Source organism: Nelusetta ayraudi, unplaced genomic scaffold, assembly GCF_046127955.1.
Source record: "Nelusetta ayraudi isolate G7.1 ecotype Tasmania unplaced genomic scaffold, CSIRO-AGI_Nayr_v1 ptg000022l, whole genome shotgun sequence".
In the NCBI taxonomy this organism is placed as follows: Eukaryota; Metazoa; Chordata; class Actinopteri; order Tetraodontiformes; family Monacanthidae; genus Nelusetta; species Nelusetta ayraudi.
In genome coordinates, this window is record NW_027466072.1 from 4,010,001 (window position 1) to 4,031,852 (window position 21,852).

The following is a 21,852-nucleotide window of genomic DNA, read 5'->3' on the forward strand; positions in this document are numbered from 1 at the left end:
AAAAAAAATCGTCCTGTTAAATAAATGTTCTTTATTATATGATTCTTTGTAATATGTATGCATTAATAAAGACTGATCGTTTTTCATCAAAGTTGAAGATAAAATATGTATTTTTTTTTTGAAAAGTCGTAAAAAATTGTGACATATTGCAGCAACTGATTTTAATAAAAAGGGCAATAAAATACATATCGCTCAAAATCAAAGAAGGCTTTAAAAGTTAAAATAAATAAATAAGAGATTTAAAATTATTTTTGAACTTTTAAAATGAATTTAATAAAATACATATTTTAGGATAATGCAACAATAATTCAATCATTTCGATGATTAATGCAGACAAATTAATATCTCAGAGGCAACAGAAGTCACACCAGGAAAATATTGATTTTTTTTTTTATTATTTGAAGAAGGAAAAATATGCAAAATACTGCAGTACATATAAATACACATTATACAATAATTTTAGATTTAAAGAGGAGAGATCGATGGGACTTTTAAAAAGCACTACTGTAATGATCCAATTAATTACGAGCTAAATTAAAAGCAAGCGAGAAATCAATCTTTGGCGGCGTCCAGGTTGGATTCCAAATTACTGCTCCATCTGTTCACCGCAGTGAAGAGAAGCTCCAGAACATCCAGAGGAGCAGCGTGGAGCTCAGGACGCGGTGAGAGAGCAGCGCCGACAGAGAGACACGAGGTGGAGAACTGAAGGGGAGTCTGCGGCTCAACCGCTGAAATCTCTTTCTGATTGGCCAGGTGTTTTCATTCGATTTTTTTGCCCCTTTTTTTCTTTTCAATTTACGGACCCAGAAATTTGGCGTCTTAGAGGATTAAAATTGCACAAAACCAGACGCTTTCCAATATGATACAGCTGACGACAACTTTTGCTGTTTGTTAAAAGATTAAATATCCCACCGTCATTTGGATTGGTGACTTAACGCGAGACGACCGGCGGAGTCTGAACGAGAGGAGGACGACGAGGAGGGGGAGGAGGATGAGTGGGAGGAGGAAGATAGAAAAACACACATAGACGCCGCCACCTCTGCCACCTCTAGGAATACAAGTTTCCTCCAGCGCACAGACGCGCCCTGATCGTCCTGTTACCACAGCGAGTGTGCTGAGTGCTGGCGACTGAGCCTCGCTGGACCCGTTTCTCCTCCTCCTCTTCCTCCCCTTCCTCCTCTTCCTCCTGCTCCTACTCGTCTTCCTCCTGCTCCTCCTCCACCTTTCTCCTCCTCTTCCTCCTCGTCCATCCTCCTCCCCCTCCACCTTCATCCTCCTCCTCCTCCTCTCCCCCTCCTCCTCCCGCCTTTGCACAGGCCATTAGGAAGCGGGGCAAAAGATAAATGGCTCTCTGTCAATACATTACACCTCTTCTAATGGGTGCGCACCCAGGCTCCCAAAACATTTTGCAGAACTACTGGCATCTGAAGCAGCCCAACCCCGAGCTCCAAGTCCAGACCAAGAATCCACAACATTTACAAAGAGTTTCCTTAAAAGAGAAAAAAGGGGGAAAGCTTTAAAATGATTTTTTTGTTAATTTCAGTTTTGTGGCATTTTAATGGACCCCCCCACACCAGAACTCTGACCCCGCACGGTAGCAGCTGAATAGAAGGATACCCCCCCACACACACCCCCACCCCCACCAGCACCACCACCCTGGTTCCCCTGAAAGGAGTGGGGTTACGGGGGGTTACGGGGCCGGCGTCAAACACACCACACGCACGTGCTGTGCAAACACAACCCAAACAAAGTAAACACGTGGAGGGAAGCGGCTGGCGGCCTGGGGGGAGGGGGAGAGGGGGGGAGGTGGGGGTTCGTGCTTTATTCAATTGGACGTGTGATAGAAAGAAACGACAACTTCAGCATTTCAGGCCTCTCCTCCATTATCATCACTAATGTCTGCAATGGGCAGATCAAACAGTGGAGAGCAGAGAGGGCAGGAGGCAGGCGCTGCTGCTGCTGCTGCTGCTGTTGCTGCTGCTGCTGCTGCTGCTGCTGCTGCTGCTGCTGCTGCTGCTGCTGCTGCTAGTGGTGGTGGTGGTGGTGGTGGTGCTGCTGCTGCTAGTGGTGGTGGTGCTGCTGCTGGTGGTGCTGCTAGTGGTGGTGGTGGTGGTGGTGCTGCTGCTGCTTTTGGCTGCTGCTGCTGCTGCTCGTGCTGCTAGTGGTGGTGCTGATGGTGTTGCTGCTTTTGGCTGCTGCTGCTGCTGCTGCTGCTGCTAGTGGAGGTGGTGATGGGGGTGGGAGTGGGGGTGGGGGGTCTGGTGAAGAGGGGGAGGTGGGAAAAAGGAGGGAGGGGGGGGGGGCAGCTTTAAGGGAAATGTGCAGCCGGGTGTGAAATTACAGCCTATAGTGCTACATATTGTACCAGAAGCTCCCTCCAAAAACAGTAGCAAAAAGAGAAATCATCCCCTAACCTGACCAGGAGGCAGAGCGCGAGGGGCGGCCGTCTGACCCAAAGAGCTGCCCCCCCCCCCCCCCCCCCCCCCCGTCACAGCCCCCCACAACACACACACACATACACACGCACATCCCCAACTTGAGTGTGCCCCCCCCCCCCCACACACACACACACACACACACACTCACGAAAAAACAAATGTGTGTTGATTTGAAAATAAGTGCAACAATAATAATATTATCTAAAGCAAAATCATTTTTGAAGGAGAAATACAATATTTTACTTATTATTTGTAATTGAAAAATTCAGGTATTACGAATAAATAAATATTATTTTGTTTGACATATTCTTCATGAATTTATGTCGTATTTTTCATTTTTTTAAATATTGTGCTGTTCAAAATTAAACAACTTTAAGAGCCTGCTTTATTTTTTATATTTTACTCATTAAAAATGTAAATGAAATATTTCATTCTGTTTCTTTTACCTTTGACCATTTTTTTCTGTTTTGATTGAAAAAATATATATTTTGCATATTGGTATACATACTTGATTAATTTCAGGCTTGATATTGGTCTTGTGTTTTCCCTGTTTTGAACTGGTGTTTTTGACACTGAATTCAAAATAATGGACTACTTTTTTTTGGTCTATTATTTACTGTTTAATTTCTATTTCCGATGACTTTCTGCAGGTGCAGGCCGCAGTCTGTTTCCTATTTTTCTCTCCCCGTCTAAACGTCATATCTTATGACTTGTTCCTGACAGTAAAAGTGTGTCTACTGCAGTCTGACTGGACCTCCACACCTCTAACTTTTACCCCCCCACGCCCCCCAGGACTTTGGCTGCGCTTTAGACGTTTAAGAAACGATACAGTGCCATCTACAGAAGCCAAGCGGCACTGCTGCTGCGTCCACTTCACTCTCACCTCCAGCTCCCCATTCAGCCACCTACAAACAGCACCAGTGCTCCCAGTTTGAGCCAGTGACTCCATCAGCGACAAAGTTAATATCCACGGTGACAGATATTAACCGCAAACCGCTTTAATTACAGCTGGAAAAGCAAACCTCTTTAGGCCTGCCTGTGTTCAAAAGTGGGCAAAATGTTCATTATTGTTCACAATTCATTGTTATATGTGTATGTATGTATATATATACATAACAATAAATTGTGAACAATAATGAACATTTTAAAATAAAATAAAAACATGTTGAGGTTTTTTTTCTGCACTGCCAAAAACTAAATTAGAACAATATTTAAAAGCAACCTCTAGGTCACTGACCAGAAGCCAACAGGAGAGAGAGAACATATTTCTCAACCGCTATGATGTCTAATAAACTGGTTGTTGCAACTCCGGATCCGCTCCTTTATTCACCTCCCTCTCTCCCTCTCCCTCCTGTCCTGCCGCTGAGTGTCGAGCCGCGCACCGACCTCCTCATTTGGACCTCCGCTTTCCTGCGTTGGCGAATCACAAAGTGTTGGCATCTATTGCCTTTGTCTGACAAGTCATCCATATAAGCAAAAAAAAAAAGGGGGTGGGGGGTGGGGGCGTGGAGAAGGTGGTGGAGGGATGGGGGGTCTCGGAGATGAAGGGAGGGAGGGAGGGAGAGAAGGAGTGAGGGAGGCTTGCAGCTTTTAGAAGCAAAGACACACACTGAGGCTTCATTCCAGCCCAAACATCCAGCATTACGCATCAGGCGCAAAGGACAAGAAACACGACGCCGGTGTGTACGCGTACGTGTGTGCGTGTGTGTTTCTCTCTCTCTCTCTCTCTCTCTCTCTCTCTCTCTCTCTCTCTCTCTCTCTCTGCGTGTGTGGGTTTTGCGCGCGTTTCCCCGCCGTGAATCAAGGCCACCAGGATCTGAGGACGTACCGAGCGGACCGCCACGCACGCAACTGTGGATCTGCTCCGTTTCTGAGAGAAATCTGAAGAAAAACTCTAATATACAAGAGACGTCTTGTGCATCACGGGCACGCTCTGAAATTTATTGATTTTAATTTTTAAATCTTTTTTTAAACCTTCGCTGGTCACCACAGGTGCCGAGCAACGAAACTAGAGAACATAATATTAGAAAAAACGAGGCTGGTTTTTTGCTGTGAAAGCAACGTGCGGTCATGCTGCGCACCTGCCGACTCGCCGCGGCTCCTGCAGCGGACTGCTGAGAGGAGGAGGAGGAGGAGAAGAAGACGACGGGCAACTTTGGCCGACGAGAAAGTTGCCATCAGATCGGCTGCTGACACGCGGAGGCTGGAGGGAGCAAACCGGGTCCCTCCGTCGACAAAAAGCAGCAGTTGCAGCAGCGGCGACAGCAGCAGTCGCAGCAGCAGCAGCGCGTCGCATTTTTTATTTCTCTTCACATTTTCATCCTCGACCGGAAGGCGAAAACGGCGGCTTCAGTTGATTATCTGTCTTTCCTTTGCTATCCAATGGATATTCACTGCAAAGCAGACCCCTTCACAGCGATGCACCGTAAGTAGCACAACCCCCGGTCTGTCTCTGCTGCCACTGCGGCTGCGACTCCCTATGCGGATGGAAATTATTACGATACAAAAAAAAAAAAAAAAGAAAACATACATATTATTTGGTGGCTGGTGTATTTAGAGAACCGGGACTTTCAGGTCGCCTTGGCCGCATCGCGGTGGGCAATAAACGAGGCAAACTTGACAACACAACACAGCACAAGGCTGCGTGAGCTTTAAAATTTATATATATATATATATATATATATATATATATATATATATATATATATATATATATATATATATATATATATATATACATATATATATATATATATATATATGTATAAATCTTCTCATGCCTCGAACACGTGTGCAAAATGTGTGCCAATTAAAAGGCTTAAAAAATTATGAATAATCGACAGCGAGCCCGGCTGAGTGACGCGCCGGGATGGAACTAGTAAACAAAGGCAGGTACTCTGAATTTGCACGTGTTTCAGCCTCCAGCTTCCCGCGCATTGTTGAGGGTCCGCGCGTGTGCGCGTGCACCGTGCGTGTGTGTTTATTTCTGCCAAGTCGGGATGCATTAGTTCCGCGTGTCTTATTAAAAGTGTTCGCGCGACACAGACGTTTGAGAGTCCAACCTGAGCCCGAGTACAGCAACACTACTACTGCTGCTGGTGAATTCAGGGGCTGCGGGTCAATAATTGATGGCTTCCTCATTTGCCAAATAATGTGTAATGTGAGCAATCAAAGTTGGCTTTAATTATTTAAAATGGTCGTGCTGGAGTAAAATTAGGGAGCTCCAATGACCGTAAAGCTGCTGGAAAATGATGCTGTTTTTACATCAAACACACAATGAAAATGTAAATAGATCTAAATAAAATAAAATAATTTTGTTTTGCGTTTGAATGGTTGTTAAAGGTCTTTAGCCCCATTGGCCAGTGTGATTTGTTTGTTTAATGCCTAAAAAATACATTATAAATGATATTGATGTGATAATAGAAAAAATAGGATTAGAAATGTATTTTTATTTAAATCAATTATATAAATACAAAAATGCGTTTAACTATGATTTTATTTTAAAAGTGTGGTTATTTTGAACTATTATCAGTAATATATTATAATGCTGCAAGACATTATTTAGCTGTAACGCTTATTCTTGGTTTATTTTGGTAAATTGTTGTCAACCTGCTTATGTCATCTGTCAAAATCTATTAGAAGTGAACTTGCAGAATTATACTAATTTTTATCAATGACAAACATTATTATTATTATTATTATTATTATTATTATTATTATTATTATTACTACTATTATTGTGCTGCCTTTTGTGCAACGTTTAAAAGACAAATATTCCTTTTCGGTGTAAAGACGTTAATTAAAGGATAAAACGTAAAAAATAAAATGAAATATAATAAAATAAGAATTAAAGGTCACAGTCCTTTTCAATAAGCTAGAACTATTCATCAAGGCTTTTCCAAAACGTCGCCACATTCAAACTACCACGTGATGCGTGACCTTTGTGCTTCAATATTTTAAAGTGATTTTTTTTTTTTTTTTTTTTTTTTTTTCCTGCTTGCACTTTGCTCTCCGTGTGTGACAACCAGCCCGCTGCTGCTGCCTGCACTCCATCTCAACGACCTTATGTAATGTTACGGTTGTGTGTGTGCTGCTGTTGTATCCCACGTAGGGCACGGAGGTGTGAACCAGCTCGGCGGGGTGTTTGTGAACGGCAGACCCCTCCCGGACGTGGTGAGGCAGCGGATAGTGGAGCTGGCCCACCAGGGCGTGCGGCCCTGCGACATCTCCAGGCAGCTGCGCGTCAGCCACGGCTGCGTCAGCAAGATCCTAGGCAGGTGGGTGACAGGGGCTGCGGCCACGGAGCTATAGGGGCCACGGAGCCCCAGGGCCAGGTAGATTGGGCCAGGTGGTCACTGGGGGCGGGAGCAGAACCAAGAGACTGGGGGTGGGGGAGCAAAATTGAATTTTAAAATATTCAATTTATTGACAATTAATAAAATTATTATTTAAAAAAATATATATATTAGTTTTAGTTTTATTTTAATATTAAATTATGATGTCCCATAATCTTTACTTTAAAAATAAATAAATTAAATAAATGTATCCCTGCACAATTATTTTTTTCAATCTATTCAACCCCTGCTTGTTGTAAATAATTTACACTCTCGAATGAAATTTCGCTGCCAAAAGAGATAAACTTTTCTAATCTGGGTGCAGCATCTCTCGTAAAATTCAATTAAACGCCTTCCAGCGGGCCACCGGTCACGTCTCACACTGCCTCACACTGCGAGCAATGATATCGCCGCACTATATATATTTTTTTATTTATTCTTTTTTTTATTTTTTTTTTTTTTGCAGATATTACGAGACCGGCAGCATCAAACCGGGCGTGATTGGCGGCTCCAAACCGAAAGTGGCCACGCCGAAAGTGGTGGATAAGATCGCGGACTACAAGAGGCAGAACCCGACCATGTTTGCGTGGGAGATCAGGGACCGGCTGCTGGCGGAGGGCATCTGCGACAACGACACCGTCCCCAGCGTCTCGTCCATTAACAGGTAGGACACACACACACACACACACACACACACACACACACACACACACACACACACACACACACACACACACACATTTGTAAGGATGGGGCGAAAACGTGTTTAATTGTCAGCGTGTTGCAAACGGTCAAACGACGGTCAGGCTGCGCAAATTGAAAATCACCTCCTCTTGCTGCTGTTCACCGCTCCGCTTCCACACGCAGCGGCCACACCGCAATGTTGTCTGGGCAACTTTGCGTGTGCCCGCCGCACGCCGAGGCGCGCCTGCGGTCTCAGAGGTGCAATTCAATCTTTCAGGCCGAACTCCCCCAACAATCAGCAGTACATCCCGGACTGAGTGAATCTGTCGAGATGAAAACCGATCAATATTCGGTGACCAGATCCCGTGGCGCTATAAAGCAGGCCAATTTTCTTGAGCACATCTAATGTGCTGGTGTGGAGCTGTAGCTGCTGCTGCTGCTGCTGCTTCAGGCACGCACACACACACACACACACACCCACACACCCACACACACACCACGCCTTACCGGCTTTTATTTTGAAGCATGCAATACGCAAATGTGTATATTATATCAAAATAAAAGCACTGGATGATTGTTAGGTCACAAAAATATAATCTCCCTGATTCTAATACATGTATTAAAATTCATATTTGCCTACTTAGCATTTATTCTTCCATTATGGTAAAATAAAATGCACTGTACAGTAAATAAGCCGTAATATAAAAAAAAGACAGACACTTATTTTGTCGCGTGTGCTTATAAATACATCTAATATTTAAAGAATTAAATGTATGCTCCCCGTGAAGGCATCCCACCCCAACAAAAAATAGAAATGTGGCTTGAGGAGGACCCAGAACACGCCCCCCCACCACCACCACCACCTCTCTGCCTCACCCCCCACCTCCACCCCCACCCCCAGCAGAGATCCCCGGTGATGAACTTTGGTTAAGAGGCACTGTTCCATAGAGCCGGCATCAGCATTACATTTTAATGAGCTGATGGGAGAGCATGGACAGCTCCGCACAAGACATCTTTTAAATAGAGAGGGAAAAAAGGGGGCTGAAGAAAATTCATTTCATGCTTCGTGGCTGCTTAAAAAGGCCCATTTAAGGAGGCTCAGACACATGTATGTGATAAATCCAAAACGTACATTAATATCATTAAAAGAGGCCCCACGAAGTTGTTTTTTTCCCTCTCTCTCTCTCTCTCTCCCTCTTTCTCTTTCTCTCTCTCTCTCTCTTTCTCCCCCTCTCCCCCTTTTTTCAATTCCAATTAAAGCGGAATATTTTTGGAAGGAGGGGGCGGGTTGTGTGCCTTTGTTTATGCAGGGAAATTAAATTGTGAATAGAAAAGAACTTGTAATTCTATCAGCCAAATACAGTGTGAGAGCTGCTTTGCATTTCTATTATGGCTTAATGCTGAGGATTTTTTTCCCCCCTTCTTTTATCGGAATAAATGTTAAATTTCAATGTGCTGCGCTGTAATCCACCCCAAACACAAACAGGGTGCAGGCGCAAGCATTCTCTCACACACTCACACAACTTATAGTGATGTGGTGTGAGGTTAATATTTTTAACACATTTGGTTTTTTGTTTGTATTTTGCAGAAAATTAAATTTAAAAACAGGGGGAGAAAGAGATCACTTGCTGCTGCTTTAAGTTGATATCGTGAGTTTCTCAGAGATAAAAAAGCAACAAGGTCAGCTAACAAAATGGCAATCCCATAAAAGGAGTGTGGAGGGTTTTTTGTTTTGTTATTGTTGTTGTTGTTGTGTTTTTTCCAGTTGGCTGCGTGTGTGCAGGGCCAGCGGTGGGTTTCCGTGGCAGACAGTCTGACCTCAGGACTGTTGACAAAAGGGGATGCTCTATTTAAACACCTTTTGCCTGCATGCATTATTAAACGCCACAGAGATAGTGTTGTTGTACTACTACGAGTCCGGGGCCACCGCCACCGACAAGTAACACTATAGCCTGCTGCTACACATACTGTAGAAACAGCAGCAGCAGCCCACACACGCACAATGAAAAGCTCCTCAGCAGCGCTGGATATTATTGATTCAGAAAGAAAGCAATTTTTAATATTTCTTCAGGGGATTTTCAGCAACAGCCAAGTCATTAATTCATTCTCCCAAATTGCTTATTCAATATCAAGAACACGGATACCGAATAAAGTCTTTGGATTTATGTGGCATGCGCAAGTCAAGGGGTCGAATAACAGTTATGGTGAGAATGGAAAAAAAATGAGAACATCGATACGTGTCTCCCTCTCTCCCTCTCTCTCCCTCTCTCTCTTTCTCTCTCTCTCTCTCTCTAAGAAAAGGCTCGTTGTTGACCTGCTTTGCCTCCAAGGGGAGTTCTCTCTCTCTCTCTCTCTCTCTCTCTCTCACTCTCTCTCTCTCTCCCTCTCTCTCTCTTTATTTTTATGTATTTGAGACAGCACTGGATTCACTCCTCACATCATTGACACGTCTGATGACACTGAGACGTGCAAAGCGTCTCTGCGTGCAATGAAAATGAAACAGAGCCAACGTGGCAAAAATGGGAATTTGAGCTGGGGAAAATAAATAAAACAAAGTAAAACAAAATAAAATAAATAAAATCAGCCGCTGCCAAAACGCAGCGTTTTCCTCCATTCTGCTGTGAAATAGGTGTCGCGCTGCACTTGATGAATTGTCTTAAAGTTTACAAATTATTGTGACAGCTGCCCCCCCACACCCACCACCACCACCTCCCCAAGTGCCATTCAGATTAAAGGAATCTAATGCTGGCGTAAGCTTGTGCAAGGCAATAAGGAACTATTGCTTTCCTGTCACATATAATTTATAGCTTTCTATTTGCATCTGTTTGCCTGTGTGACTAATCCCCAACTTTTTCTCCCCAAGCCCCCGATCGATACGACCTCATCCGCATTGGCACATGTGGCGGGGTGAGGGTGGGGGAGTTGGGAGGGGTGAGGAGGGGCGAGAGGGGGAGTCAAGGTGGGATGCGGGATCCCTACAGAGACGTTTGATCTGGGAGGCGAAGGGGCCACTCACTGGGGGCCCCTGGTGAAAGCCCTCTCACAGTGTGTGAGTGTGTGTGTGAGTGTGTGTGTGCGTGTGTGTGTGTGCGTGTGTGCGTGTGCGTGTGTGCGTGCGCGCACATGGAGTGTAGAGAGAGGCTGATTAGCGCGGGCCAGGTAGAGTCGGTGGAGCCGATCATTGAGGTGAATTGATGTGATTTCATGCTTTGTTTGCGGGATCGCTCCCACCAAGAAGTGCAACCAAAGAGATTTTTTTTCACCACCGCCGCCGCCGCCGCACCACTGCTCACCCTCACCTCTGAGGTGGAGCCTCTGACCAGAGTCACGGCTGACGGCTTCATCCTCGCCAACCGCACGCTCGCAACCTTCTCCTTCCTGGATCCACTGACGTGCGCTTCTCCCTCTCGTTCTCCCCCAGAATCATCAGAACTAAAGTCCAGCAGCCCTTCCATCCATCTCCCGACGGGTCGTCCCTCTCCACGCCGGGTCACACCATAGGTAAGAGCGGCGCCACGTCCACTACAGCAGGGCTACTGTACACGCAGGCAGTGTACGATACGATACGATACGATACGATACGATACGATACGATACGATACGATACGATACGATAGGCTTTATTGTCGGTAGGTGCCACAATGTAAAACCCACTGTGCGTGTGAAACTGAGAGATTGTCCGTCCTGTGTTCCCAGTTCCCAGCACGGCCTCTCCACCCGTAACCAGCGCCTCCAACGACCCTGCGGGATCTTACTCCATCAACGGCATTCTGGGCATCCCACGATCCAACGGCGAGAAGAGAAAAAGAGACGAAGGTAAGAGCGATTTGGTTTTTTTTCTCCTCCCGTCCTGTGGGAAGAAAAAAAAAAAAATGAAAACTCAGCTCAGGATTGGCGAGCATGAAACATCTCTGGTGCTATACAACAAAAAAAGGTGGGGGAGGCTGGGTGGGGTTGGGAGAGGGCAGAAATTAAACGGGAGCCTTTGCAGCTTTATGCCATAAAACTCACTTTGCTGAACTTGCAATTACAGCAATAAAGCCCTGCCGCGGTTCCACTAGATGACCCTTATAAAACACCTAAGTCTGAACTCTGTTACGCCGCCGTGTCAATCTGCCAAGGAGCCTTTTTTGATTTGAAGACACGACCTCCGCTGTTGTCTCCTGCAATTAATCTTTATGGAAGTGATTAAAGGGCTTTAGATAATTACATGTCAAGATGATGTAGCCAACCACCCGGGTCAGTCAAGAAAAAGCCCCTAAAGCTCTGCGGAGGGCTTCACTCTTTTTTTTTCTTCTTCTTCTTTCTTCCCTCCTCCCCCACTCCGTTCTCCCTCGCTCACCCCACTTGAGCAAAAGTGTCTTCGCTCCTCCTGCCAAAGTAGCAGGTTAGTGGATATAAAAGGGGCCTGAGGCGATATAGATTATTGGTTCTGTAAGTAATAGGCTTCCTTAATGTCACTACATAAGCAGCTGATGAGAATAGCTAAACAGATGCGAGCGCATTGCAAAAACCTGTCCACGGATGTGTAGGGATGATGTGGCCGCTGAGGGGTCGGGGGGGGAGAGAAGAAAAAAAAGAGAGACGCAGTTATCTCAAACGGGGTGGCGGCCGGGAATGGGAGCCTTATTTCTGCGGCGCTCCGGAATGAGAGCTAATCAGAGCGCGGCGGTAGTTTACATAGCGTCTCCTTTGTTCTGGCGTTTGTCTGGCCGCGCCGGGGTTTGCGGGATATTGAGTGGAATTGATGTTTTATGCGCGTGCGGCGGGGGCGGCCGATGACTAATGACCTGTCAGAGGTAGATTTCCTGGCAAAGATATAAAAGCCAGCGTGACGTGGACATGGCAAATGACATAATCAAGCCCCCTCCTCACACCACCCACTCCACCTCCCCCACCCACCATCCCCGTAAGAGAGGCAATCGCCGGGGCATAATGCAAACGTCTGGTATTTTCCGGGGCTTCATTTTCACGTGGTGCGCGGGGACCCGCTCATATTAGCCGCGGTGTAATGTCTCGTCGCCGGGTGATAGAACGCGCACATTTCTATGCAGATTGCTACTGAAGGGCATAGAGGTATTAAAGGGCACGGAGAGGAATAAGGTGTGTGTGTGTGTGTGTGTGTGTGTGCGTGCGTGCATGTGTGCGTGGGTGTGTGTGTGTGTGTAAGGAGCCGGCCTGTTTTGTGGAGGTCTTCTAGGTGACAGCGCCATGTTTCTGCAGCCGTTCAGCCTCAAATGATTCCCCTGATGTGCTGCCATTTCTGTGATTTAGTTGCTCGGCCAGCATTACGCTGAAAGAGGAGAAAATGTGCGGTGTGTGTGTGTGTGTGTGTGTAGGTTTTTTGTTTTTTTTATTTCCGCCAGACTAGGACTCGTGCTGCAGGTTGACGGAGGAAGCTGTGGTTCTTATATACTCTCTCAGTCGCCAGCTGGTGCCTACCTGGAACCACAGGGTCCGGGGTACTTTATCTTTCCAAAACATAAACCTCCGAGGCTCGGACACACGCACGCACACACACACCACACACACACACACACACACACACACACGCGCACACACACACACACACACACACACACACACACACACACAGAGGCACACGCAGGTGCACGCACACGCACACACGCACCTGCAAAAGCAATGTCTCGCCTGCAGCTACGGTTTGTAAGAATAGTATATTACATAGGATGTTACCCTGTAGACAATATTGCCCTGTTACTGTCTTCTCCTCAGAGTGTGTGTATGGGGCGGGGAACAAAACCAAACAGAAAACAGAATTTCAACCCCGTGCGACTGGCAGAGTGAAGCGTCCTCTATGGGTGGACCAGATCGTCTGGTCCAACACTTTGGATGCAAATTTAATCTCACATCTGTGAGAAATTATGACGAGGCGACCTTTGAAGGACCCTGCAGAATTTTGGTGGGATTTTTGGACAATTTTCTTTGTCCAAATTCATTTGCATTTTCATTGGCTTTCCCAGCTGCAACCATACTTTTGTACCTTGATCCTCACTTGAAATCAGACTATTAAATCTCAGCCAGATAAGACCTAAACTCCTCTGAAAATCTTCTCCTTCTTCTTCTCCTTCTTCTCTACTCTCCTTGAGCTCCGTCGACGTGTTTTTTCTTCCACCGCCTTGTTTTGCTCCCCGGCCTCCTCGGCAGGCAGCAGTCTATACCCAGTTAATGCTCGGATTAAATTTCCTCACAGCGCAGTAGCTTGCCTGAGCCCTATTTAACTTGGTAAGCCTCATGATGATTATGGCGCAAGCAGTCATTATCAGGGGTGGGGTGGGGGGAGGACGAGGAGGTGGGGGGGCGAGAGAAAAAAAACATGAACAGAAATGAGCAAAGCGGAGAGAAAAAAAGGAGGGAAAGGATTCCGGAGGGAGGGGCCAGGGGGAGAACTGGTTGGCCGCGTGGCCTGGACTATTTGTAGTGGGGTTTGTTTTTTTTCTTTTTTTAATGGCGCTCCGCCAAGCCGACCGACACTTTCCAAGTCAGCAGTGGCCTTAAAAAAAAAGAAGGTCCGTGCCTATTACAGGAGGGATGTAGAGATAATGTAGTGTGACACACGCTGTGTACACTGGGCGCCGGCGAGGAGACGAGCTTCAGGGACACAGGTGTCATAAGAGCCATTAATCTGCTATTGTCACGCGTTATTGCAAATTAAAAGCAGCGTGTTGCACTCGGCAGCCGTCGCGGCGGACGGACAGAGGGGGAGCGCGTCTGCGCTGACCACGGGCGCCGCCACTTTCACACTGTGACACGTATCGCCACGTGCAATTCCGCTGAGGGAAGCAAATTCACATCCAGGTAGCTCAACATCGGAGGCCCCAGAAAAGACAAGGAAGGAGGCTGATGTTGAACGAACCAATCAGCTTTCATTCATCTGTGTTCACCTTCTTGTTATGAGTGATCCTTTTTTCACCAGACGGCTCTGCACGGCTTCATCGACGGTCGGCCGTCCCTGAAGTGCGTCCGGCTCCTCTCAGAGCGAAACCAACACGACCCTCCTGGTTGCAATCAAACACGCACCTCCGTCTACGTCTCGGCCCTTGCCTTGATATACGAGAGAAGCGGCAAAGAAGAGAAATTTCGACGATAACAACGCTCATCATAAATTCTCCAAAAGCCGACAACAATAGCCGCCGGCAGTCGGAATGGATGTGATTCTGTGCTTCAGTAGCCGTTGAATTAATTATTCCTCCTCGCCGAGCGTCACCGCGGCTAACTGATGTGTGCAGAGGGAGATGAGTGATGGAGCGAGCGGGTCGCTGTCACGCAACGCTTTGTGTATCAGCATCTGTTTTGTTTTTTTGTGGGGGTTTCTTGTGGTGTGCTGTGAGAAAATTTTAAAAAATTCAGAAAAAAGCACCCATAAGAATTCCAGCATGTAGAAATCTAACAATAATCAAAGTTTACAGCCCTGTTGTGTTGACACACAGCCACATTTAGGGAATTTCTTCCATTATTTGGTTCATTTAAAGCGAAGTCAAGCAAACCCAGACTCTGAGTTGAAAAGGATGCAAAGTGGCAACGTCCTCAAACGCATTCCCACGAAAACATTTTTGCGACCCAATTACCTCGCCGATTTTCTTTGGATTGATCCCATCGACCTGTCGTTCATCCGCCGCCTAATTCCTCCCGGCGTTACTTAAGGTATCGCACGCCAAACACGCTACTTCATTTTCCGCGGCAATGCAAACATTCAATTAGAGCGAAGCAAAACGCAGCTGAGTTCAAGCAATTTGTTTCAATTTGATTTCATTAGGCGGGAATTAAATCTGGGGCGAGTAAGCAAAGAGGTGTATGATTGTGAAATGCGGCAGGACGTGCTGAGGGATGGGGAGGCCTGGTGGCGGGCCTGCTGTCAGGCTGCGGGAGGGTGGGCGTGACTAAACAACTTGGAAACTCCTTTTTTGTTTTATTGCATTGAAGAGTTTTGCAGAGTTTCCTTTCAAGCGCCTTCGACTTCCACCTAATCCTCTCAAAAAGCAGCCGCTATTATTCCTCCCCGGCCTGCGATCCCCCTCAAGATAATCGTGGTGTTTTTGTTCGGCGGCCAGCCACTCTGACTCTTTCCCAAAGTAGCAACCGGCTGAAGCCCCCCCACCCGCTGAGGGTCGCGACCTCTGGGTGCCAAACCCGCCGAGAGCAGCCTGCTTCGTGGAGCCGGTTAGCCGATCTGATGTAGGCGGCTCCCTCGTTACCGGAGTGTTAATACCGACCCGTGTCAAGACGAATACGCCGAACTCCGGAGATGATCGATAAAGGAACACAGAGTGGGCGAGTCGGCTGCAGAGGTGCCGCGCACAAAAGATCTGTTTCACCAAACAGGGAGACGGGGAAGATGGTTGAGTAGCAAATGAGTTCATTTCTATGAGTCGCAAACGGCAAAAAACATTGTAAAAAAAGCCAAGAAAGTTCAAGCAAGACGACAGCTGACACCTCAGTTACTCCACCAAGGGAGGTCCCGCTTTCAATTCCAACTTTTTAAGTCTTATATTTAAAAAAAAAACAACAACAAAGAAATGTAAAAGTTATCGTATACAGTTCTTTATGTGACACTTTTTTTCTAACTGCCTTTACCTTTTAAGAAAAGTACATTTCAAAACTGAATAACTCACATTTTTATCTTATTCGAAAAACATCCTCTCAATGTTCAGGTCTTTACACAACAACATCAGTGCGTTTGCTAAACGTGCCTCAATACACATGTGTGTTCTGTGTGGCGGAGGAGATTTTTGACAGTCAAGAAGACTCACTTTTCAAACGGGAATCAGTAGCAGGGAGGGCAGCCGGAAGCGTCCTCGATGGGAGTGGGAGGCCGAGCGTGTGGGTTGACCCAGGATGGTTTGCCTCTTGCGTGGGAAGTGTATTCCTCAGTGGTGAATGACAAATACGTTGGCGGAGGGGGGTGGTATCGATCAGCTGCTGTGGCTCGGAAAGTAATTAATGAGTCTATTTGCTTTGGTAGCAAACACAACAATTGAGTTTGATCAAGTGACAAGCGGCGGGCCTCCGAGGTGACGTCCCCACTTAAACGCGGTGAATATTTGGAGAAATATTTATATCGCAAAAACGAAAACTCAAAATTGAATCTGTTTGAATCAGATGTAGTCTGGAGGCAGCTAGCTTAGCCTAGCGTTGAAGCTGAAGCGGCAGAGAGAGAGAGAAAGTTGTCACTTTCAGCCATCTTTGCTTGGCAGCTACGGCTACACCGCTTGGACACAATGCGTGATGATCTTAAAAATTTAATCAAGTTTGCCTTCTAAATTAAATTCTTCAAATCCTAGAAGTCATCAAAATCAGTTTTTTATTATTATTTTATACAAACCAGTTTTCATTAAAAAACGGTTTGAAGTTAAAAAACAGTTAAAGTCGTGACTTTTGATTCTCACGTACACCTTGTATGTGAGTATGTATGTGTATATTTGCAGGCGTGCGAACAATCATGGAGCGCAATGCATTTATTAGTATAATTTACTGTTGTGTGCAGGAAACTGCGGTTTCTTGGTTCGTCCAGACTTGTGTGACAGTTTGTTTGTGTCGAGTTGCCAACTGAAGATAAAACTTATGCTGATTTCATGGTTCCAGCATAAGATTTTTCAAATGCTATTTGCCTTCATTGTTGTTTTTGGTTTCTTTAACCATAGACTGAATTGAAAAAGAAAAAAAAAAAATGATCACAATAAAAATATAATTACGTCAAAGGACAGAATTTGCATGCTGACACGTGCTTTTTCATATTAGATATTGTCACATTATGTCGACTGAGGCCTCCGCTGATGTTCCTCCTGCCCTGATGCGACCTGCTCCATCAGCTCCTGCACCAAAAAACACTCTGGCTGCTTGTAAATGTGTCTCACATTCCTCCCGCACAGAGGAAACCACACGCAACCTGTAAACAAGACGTTGTTAGCAATCTCATAACTTATTTATCGCTTGACATTTGTGCTGCTATCGGCAACAATTTCAGGTTACACGCCCCCCCCCCCACTCCCTGCACGCACGCAGACATGCATGTCCGCACACACTTTTTCTTTTTTTTTTTCTTCCCGTCCCTCCCTCCCTCCCTCCCTCCCGCCATCGCTGCTCCTTGCAAGTTAGTCGCAGGCAGAGCGCGGGGTTCATCCTCCGGCCTCTGCCTGCGGAAAAAAGGTCACGCCGGCGACACCGAAACGGCAATAACCCTCCCAAATGGTACCATCATGCCGACATGATTGATCAATTGAATTCCGTGGCGGAGAAAAATGTGGGATTAAGTAGAGTATTATACGCACAATGAGTTGAGGCATGATGTTCATTTCAAGTTCATTTCAGCCTCCCCCCCCCCTCCCCCCCAACTTGCTCCCTCCCCACCCCACCATCGGGCAATCAATAGGGGCCTTGCATATCATAGATCACCGCCACCGCCGCTGCTCCGACTCGGGGGAGAACATAATCTGCTGCAAATTTAGAATGACGGATTCTGCAAGGGAGCTTTGTTGAAGACCTGCAGACGCGGTTGCTACAACCGCTAGGGGAGGCAGGAGGTGGGGATACAGTGGGAGTCAAGGCTCTGGAGCATGCAAGTGACAGCGGAGGGGGCTGGAGAATCCTCCCCGCCTCCTCACACACACACACACACATACACACACACACACACACACACACAGAGCGGGGTAATCAGGTCAGGACCACTGTGTTTGGGGAGCGGGATGATTGAACTCGACTGTAGCGTCCGATTCTGCATTCAGCCGCCTCCTTGTTTCGCCGTCGCCGTCTCCAAATGGAAGCACATACTCACCGGGAGCGAGCGCATTATTGAATTGTGGCAAAGGGGAAATTGTGCATTTTGGAGAAAGCGCTCTCACAGGGAGGGAGGCTGAAAATAAAAAGATCCCCGGCCAGAGTGGGAAAGGAACAATAATGGGCTCAGCGCTGCTGCTGCTGCCGCCACCTGCTTTCTATTCACATGCTCGCCGCAACATGTATATATTTGCAAGCGGTGGTAATCCATCAATTACCAGAGGGCTCTCAGATCATGGCGCTCGCCACCGCTGAGGTGTGTGTCTGCAGGGGAGCGTGTGCGAGGTAGCCGGTGGCTCACTGCAGCCATTAAGGAGCAGGAAGGGCCGCGTGCCCTCCTCCCCCACCCGCCCACCACCCAGCCTTCTCTGCCTCCCCTCCAACACCACCCACCCCCTCCCTGATTCCTCCCACAGAGGCGGTAGAGAGATAAAAAAAAAAAAAAAATTGAAAAAATAAAAGACATGAGGAGAATATAAAGTGCATTTAGCTTGAAGTGAAGCCCAGCTTCTTCCCCGGGGTCAGCCGTGTCTCCACTATCGCTTTCTCTTCTTGTAGATGGTTCAGATGGTTCTGGCCCAAACAGTGATTCTCAGGGTAGTGTGGAGAGTTTACGGAAACACCTTAGGGCTGACGCCTTCACCCAGCAGCAGCTGGAAGCGCTGGACCGGGTCTTTGAACGCCCCTCCTACCCTGACGTCTTCCCCACGTCGGAGCACATCAAACCGGAACAGGTGAGTAGCGCCCACACACACATACACGCACACACACACCCACACATGCATGAAAGCCGCCGCCCCGTCGCCTCATCAAATCACCTTTTTTTTCTTTCTATTGTCGCCATCGTTGAGCGTTCCCATAAAAGCGGAGCTAATTAAGCAAATGTCCAAGATTGGCCCAGATTGGGCCGGCTTGGCCGACGTGAATAATGCTGCGGGGAATCGCCCAGAAAACTCCCACACGCTATTGATTTTATGATGAAAACACATTCCACGTATCCCCCCTCCCCTCTAATTGAGAATAACAGCGCAAGGCGGCGAGAAATGAATCGATAGCGAGGTTTTTCCTCCATGGTTTGACCGCTCCTTCTCGCCTTTTGCTGCGTAATTTCTAAATTTGTGTCACCTGCCCCCGGCCGCCTGCGTTGCCTCACATTCTCATGCAACAGACGTATAGAACTAAATGATTTCCTCCACTCTCACCATCCATCCTCATCTTTAAAAGGAATTAACAGGCGTTTGAGGGACAAAGTCGCCCCGCAGCCCCCCCCCCCACACACACACACACACACACACAGAAAAATGACGGCCACAAAAGCGGCGCTTATTAAAAGCTCCAGACTCATTACAATGGATAACCTTTATTTACTTTCATTATACTATCAAACAACAAGAGACTATTAATTTCTCACACCCAAACTACAAGTTGGAGCCGTAAAGAAATAAGCAGTGGCCCTAATTGAGTTCATTTTAATTTCTCTCCAATCGGGGCGAATTACGCAGGTGATAAATCAGTGGGACAGGCCTCACCTCCACAAGAGGGCCTAATTTGCAGCTAATTACAAAACTGATTTCTACTGGAAGATCAATACCAAAACGAATTGGAAATGACTTGCAATCACAAAGAGCGTCAGGGAGGGCGGCAAGAGGCGAGGGGAGAAAAAAGGGGGTTAGAATAAAAGAGAAAAAGTGCGTGGTGGTGGTGGTGGCGGGGGTGGGGGGTGGAAGGGGAGAAAAAAAACAGTTCAGAGAAATCAAGTTTAATTTAATGCAATATTAATCAGAGCTCCCCCTCGCCGGGAGCCGCCCACTCCCCTCCTGTGGAAAATGTGACCCTAATAGCCGGTGTCTGGGCTCCGGAGCGAGGCCTTTAAAAAGCCATTCTGGAGATGCAGAGAAAAAAAAAGAAAAACCTCAATGGATTCACCCCTCCCACACTTCTGCCAACCATTTGGTCATCCCATTCAGGGCCGTCCTTTCAGCCTCTCCCCCTTCTGCCCTTTATCTGCATGATAAAACGTCTGTTTGGCGTCTGAAGCCGCGGAGAATAAGAGGAAAACATCCGACATTGTGCCGCTGAACAGTTGTAGCAGACAATTAGAGTTTATCGGCGATCGCGGCAGACAAGAGCGGGGTCACAGGCGTCCCACCCTGTGGGAGCGCGGCCGGGTTCACACTGGTCTCTGGGCAAACATTGTCAACACTCAGACTCCGGAAGTCTCATCTCATTAAATGAAACAACATCTGCCATGAGTGGAGCGCACGTAGCAGAGGGAAGCAGGGCGGCGACGAGGACGAGTTAGCAGAGCATTTTCTCTTATTTAAGGATCCAAAGGGCCAAATGAATCAAAACCTAGAGCGCGTTTTATTCAGGACTTAACATTTCCAACACTTCATGTTTGTACAGATTTTGTTTGTCATCATCCAGTTTCTACTTGATTTGTGATTTTTTTTTTTAATCTGTTTTGTGTGAGTGTATCTGTTTTTTTTTGTTTTTTTTAAATGAATTAATGGTCACCAAAATGTTTATTTTGAACAATTTGAATATAGGAATGTATTTATTATTGATAATATTTTCATTTGTATTTGTTGTTATAAATATGTGTCAATATTTGCATTTTCAAGTAGAATTTTTTTTTATTTTTATCCTAAAAATAAATAAATGTTTCAATTGAACCTTAAAAAAACACTATTAACAATAATGTAAAAAAAAAAAAAAAATCCTACATTACAAATTCCAAAGGCCTCAAAGAAAATAATGATTCCACAAATCAGCACCAGAAGCCAAAATCTTAACAGCTCATCAACATGGGCACACCAAAACTGACATGACCTCATCATTTCTGTTAAAAACACAAGTTTCTGTGTCAGAGAGGCCCAACAGTGCAAAATCCGACTGAGCACAAGAGGCCAAAACCACAAGTTGTCCAGGCGACTCCATGCGGGGTTACAGCATCATTCGATTAAAAGGATGTTTTGCTGCGACCAACCACATTTTTTTTTTCATAAAAATGCCAAAACGTGAAAGGTTTTGCCCTTAAACGGGGCCACATGGTGCGTGTGTAACAAAGAGGAACAGCTTTCTCCCTTGGCTGATCAGGCCTACGACCGCAGTCAAGCACAAAGGGCCAGCTGACGCCTCGGCTTTTCACTCATCTTAAAAAGAAAAAAAAAAAAATCCCACTTCCTCTCAGACAATACCAAAATACATTCATGATATGCTTGAACTGCCACCCTGCAGCTTGGACACGCACGCATGCACGCACACACGCACGCACACACGCACGCACAATGCTCTCATACAAATTTATACGTGCGCATGCTTGTGTGGCGGGCGGGCGGGCGGGCGGTCGGGCGGGCGGTGCCTAATGGAGGAGGAGAAGGGAGGATTTCCATCTAGGTATTGTTCGCTTGTGTAATGATTCAACTGTCCTTTTTCCCAGGCTAATGAGTACTCGCTCCCTGCCCTGAATTCCAGCCTGGACGAAGTCAAGCCCAGTTTATCCTCCAGCGCCAACCCAGACCTGGGCCCCAGCGTGTCGCAAAGCTACCCTGTAGGTAAGATCAAGTGCCGGTGCCACAGTGCGCCTTTATGCTGCC

The 21,852-nt window shown here is 46.5% G+C and overlaps 1 protein-coding gene across 2 annotated transcripts in view; it reads left to right on the forward strand.

Moving 5' to 3' along the window:
- Nucleotides 1-4,064: 4,064 nt before the first annotated feature.
- Nucleotides 4,065-21,852, forward strand: part of pax2b (paired box 2b) — a 31,691-nt gene continuing 13,903 nt past the window's right edge. For both annotated transcript variants that reach the window (XM_076028161.1, XM_076028160.1), the window contains exons 1-7: nucleotides 4,065-4,863; nucleotides 6,550-6,715; nucleotides 7,239-7,436; nucleotides 10,878-10,957; nucleotides 11,153-11,272; nucleotides 18,812-18,987; nucleotides 21,696-21,810. In XM_076028161.1, coding sequence (XP_075884276.1) covers nucleotides 4,821-4,863; nucleotides 6,550-6,715; nucleotides 7,239-7,436; nucleotides 10,878-10,957; nucleotides 11,153-11,272; nucleotides 18,812-18,987; nucleotides 21,696-21,810 — 898 coding nt within the window. In that variant the 5' untranslated portion in view covers nucleotides 4,065-4,820. The remainder of the gene's footprint in view (nucleotides 4,864-6,549; nucleotides 6,716-7,238; nucleotides 7,437-10,877; nucleotides 10,958-11,152; nucleotides 11,273-18,811; nucleotides 18,988-21,695; nucleotides 21,811-21,852) is intronic.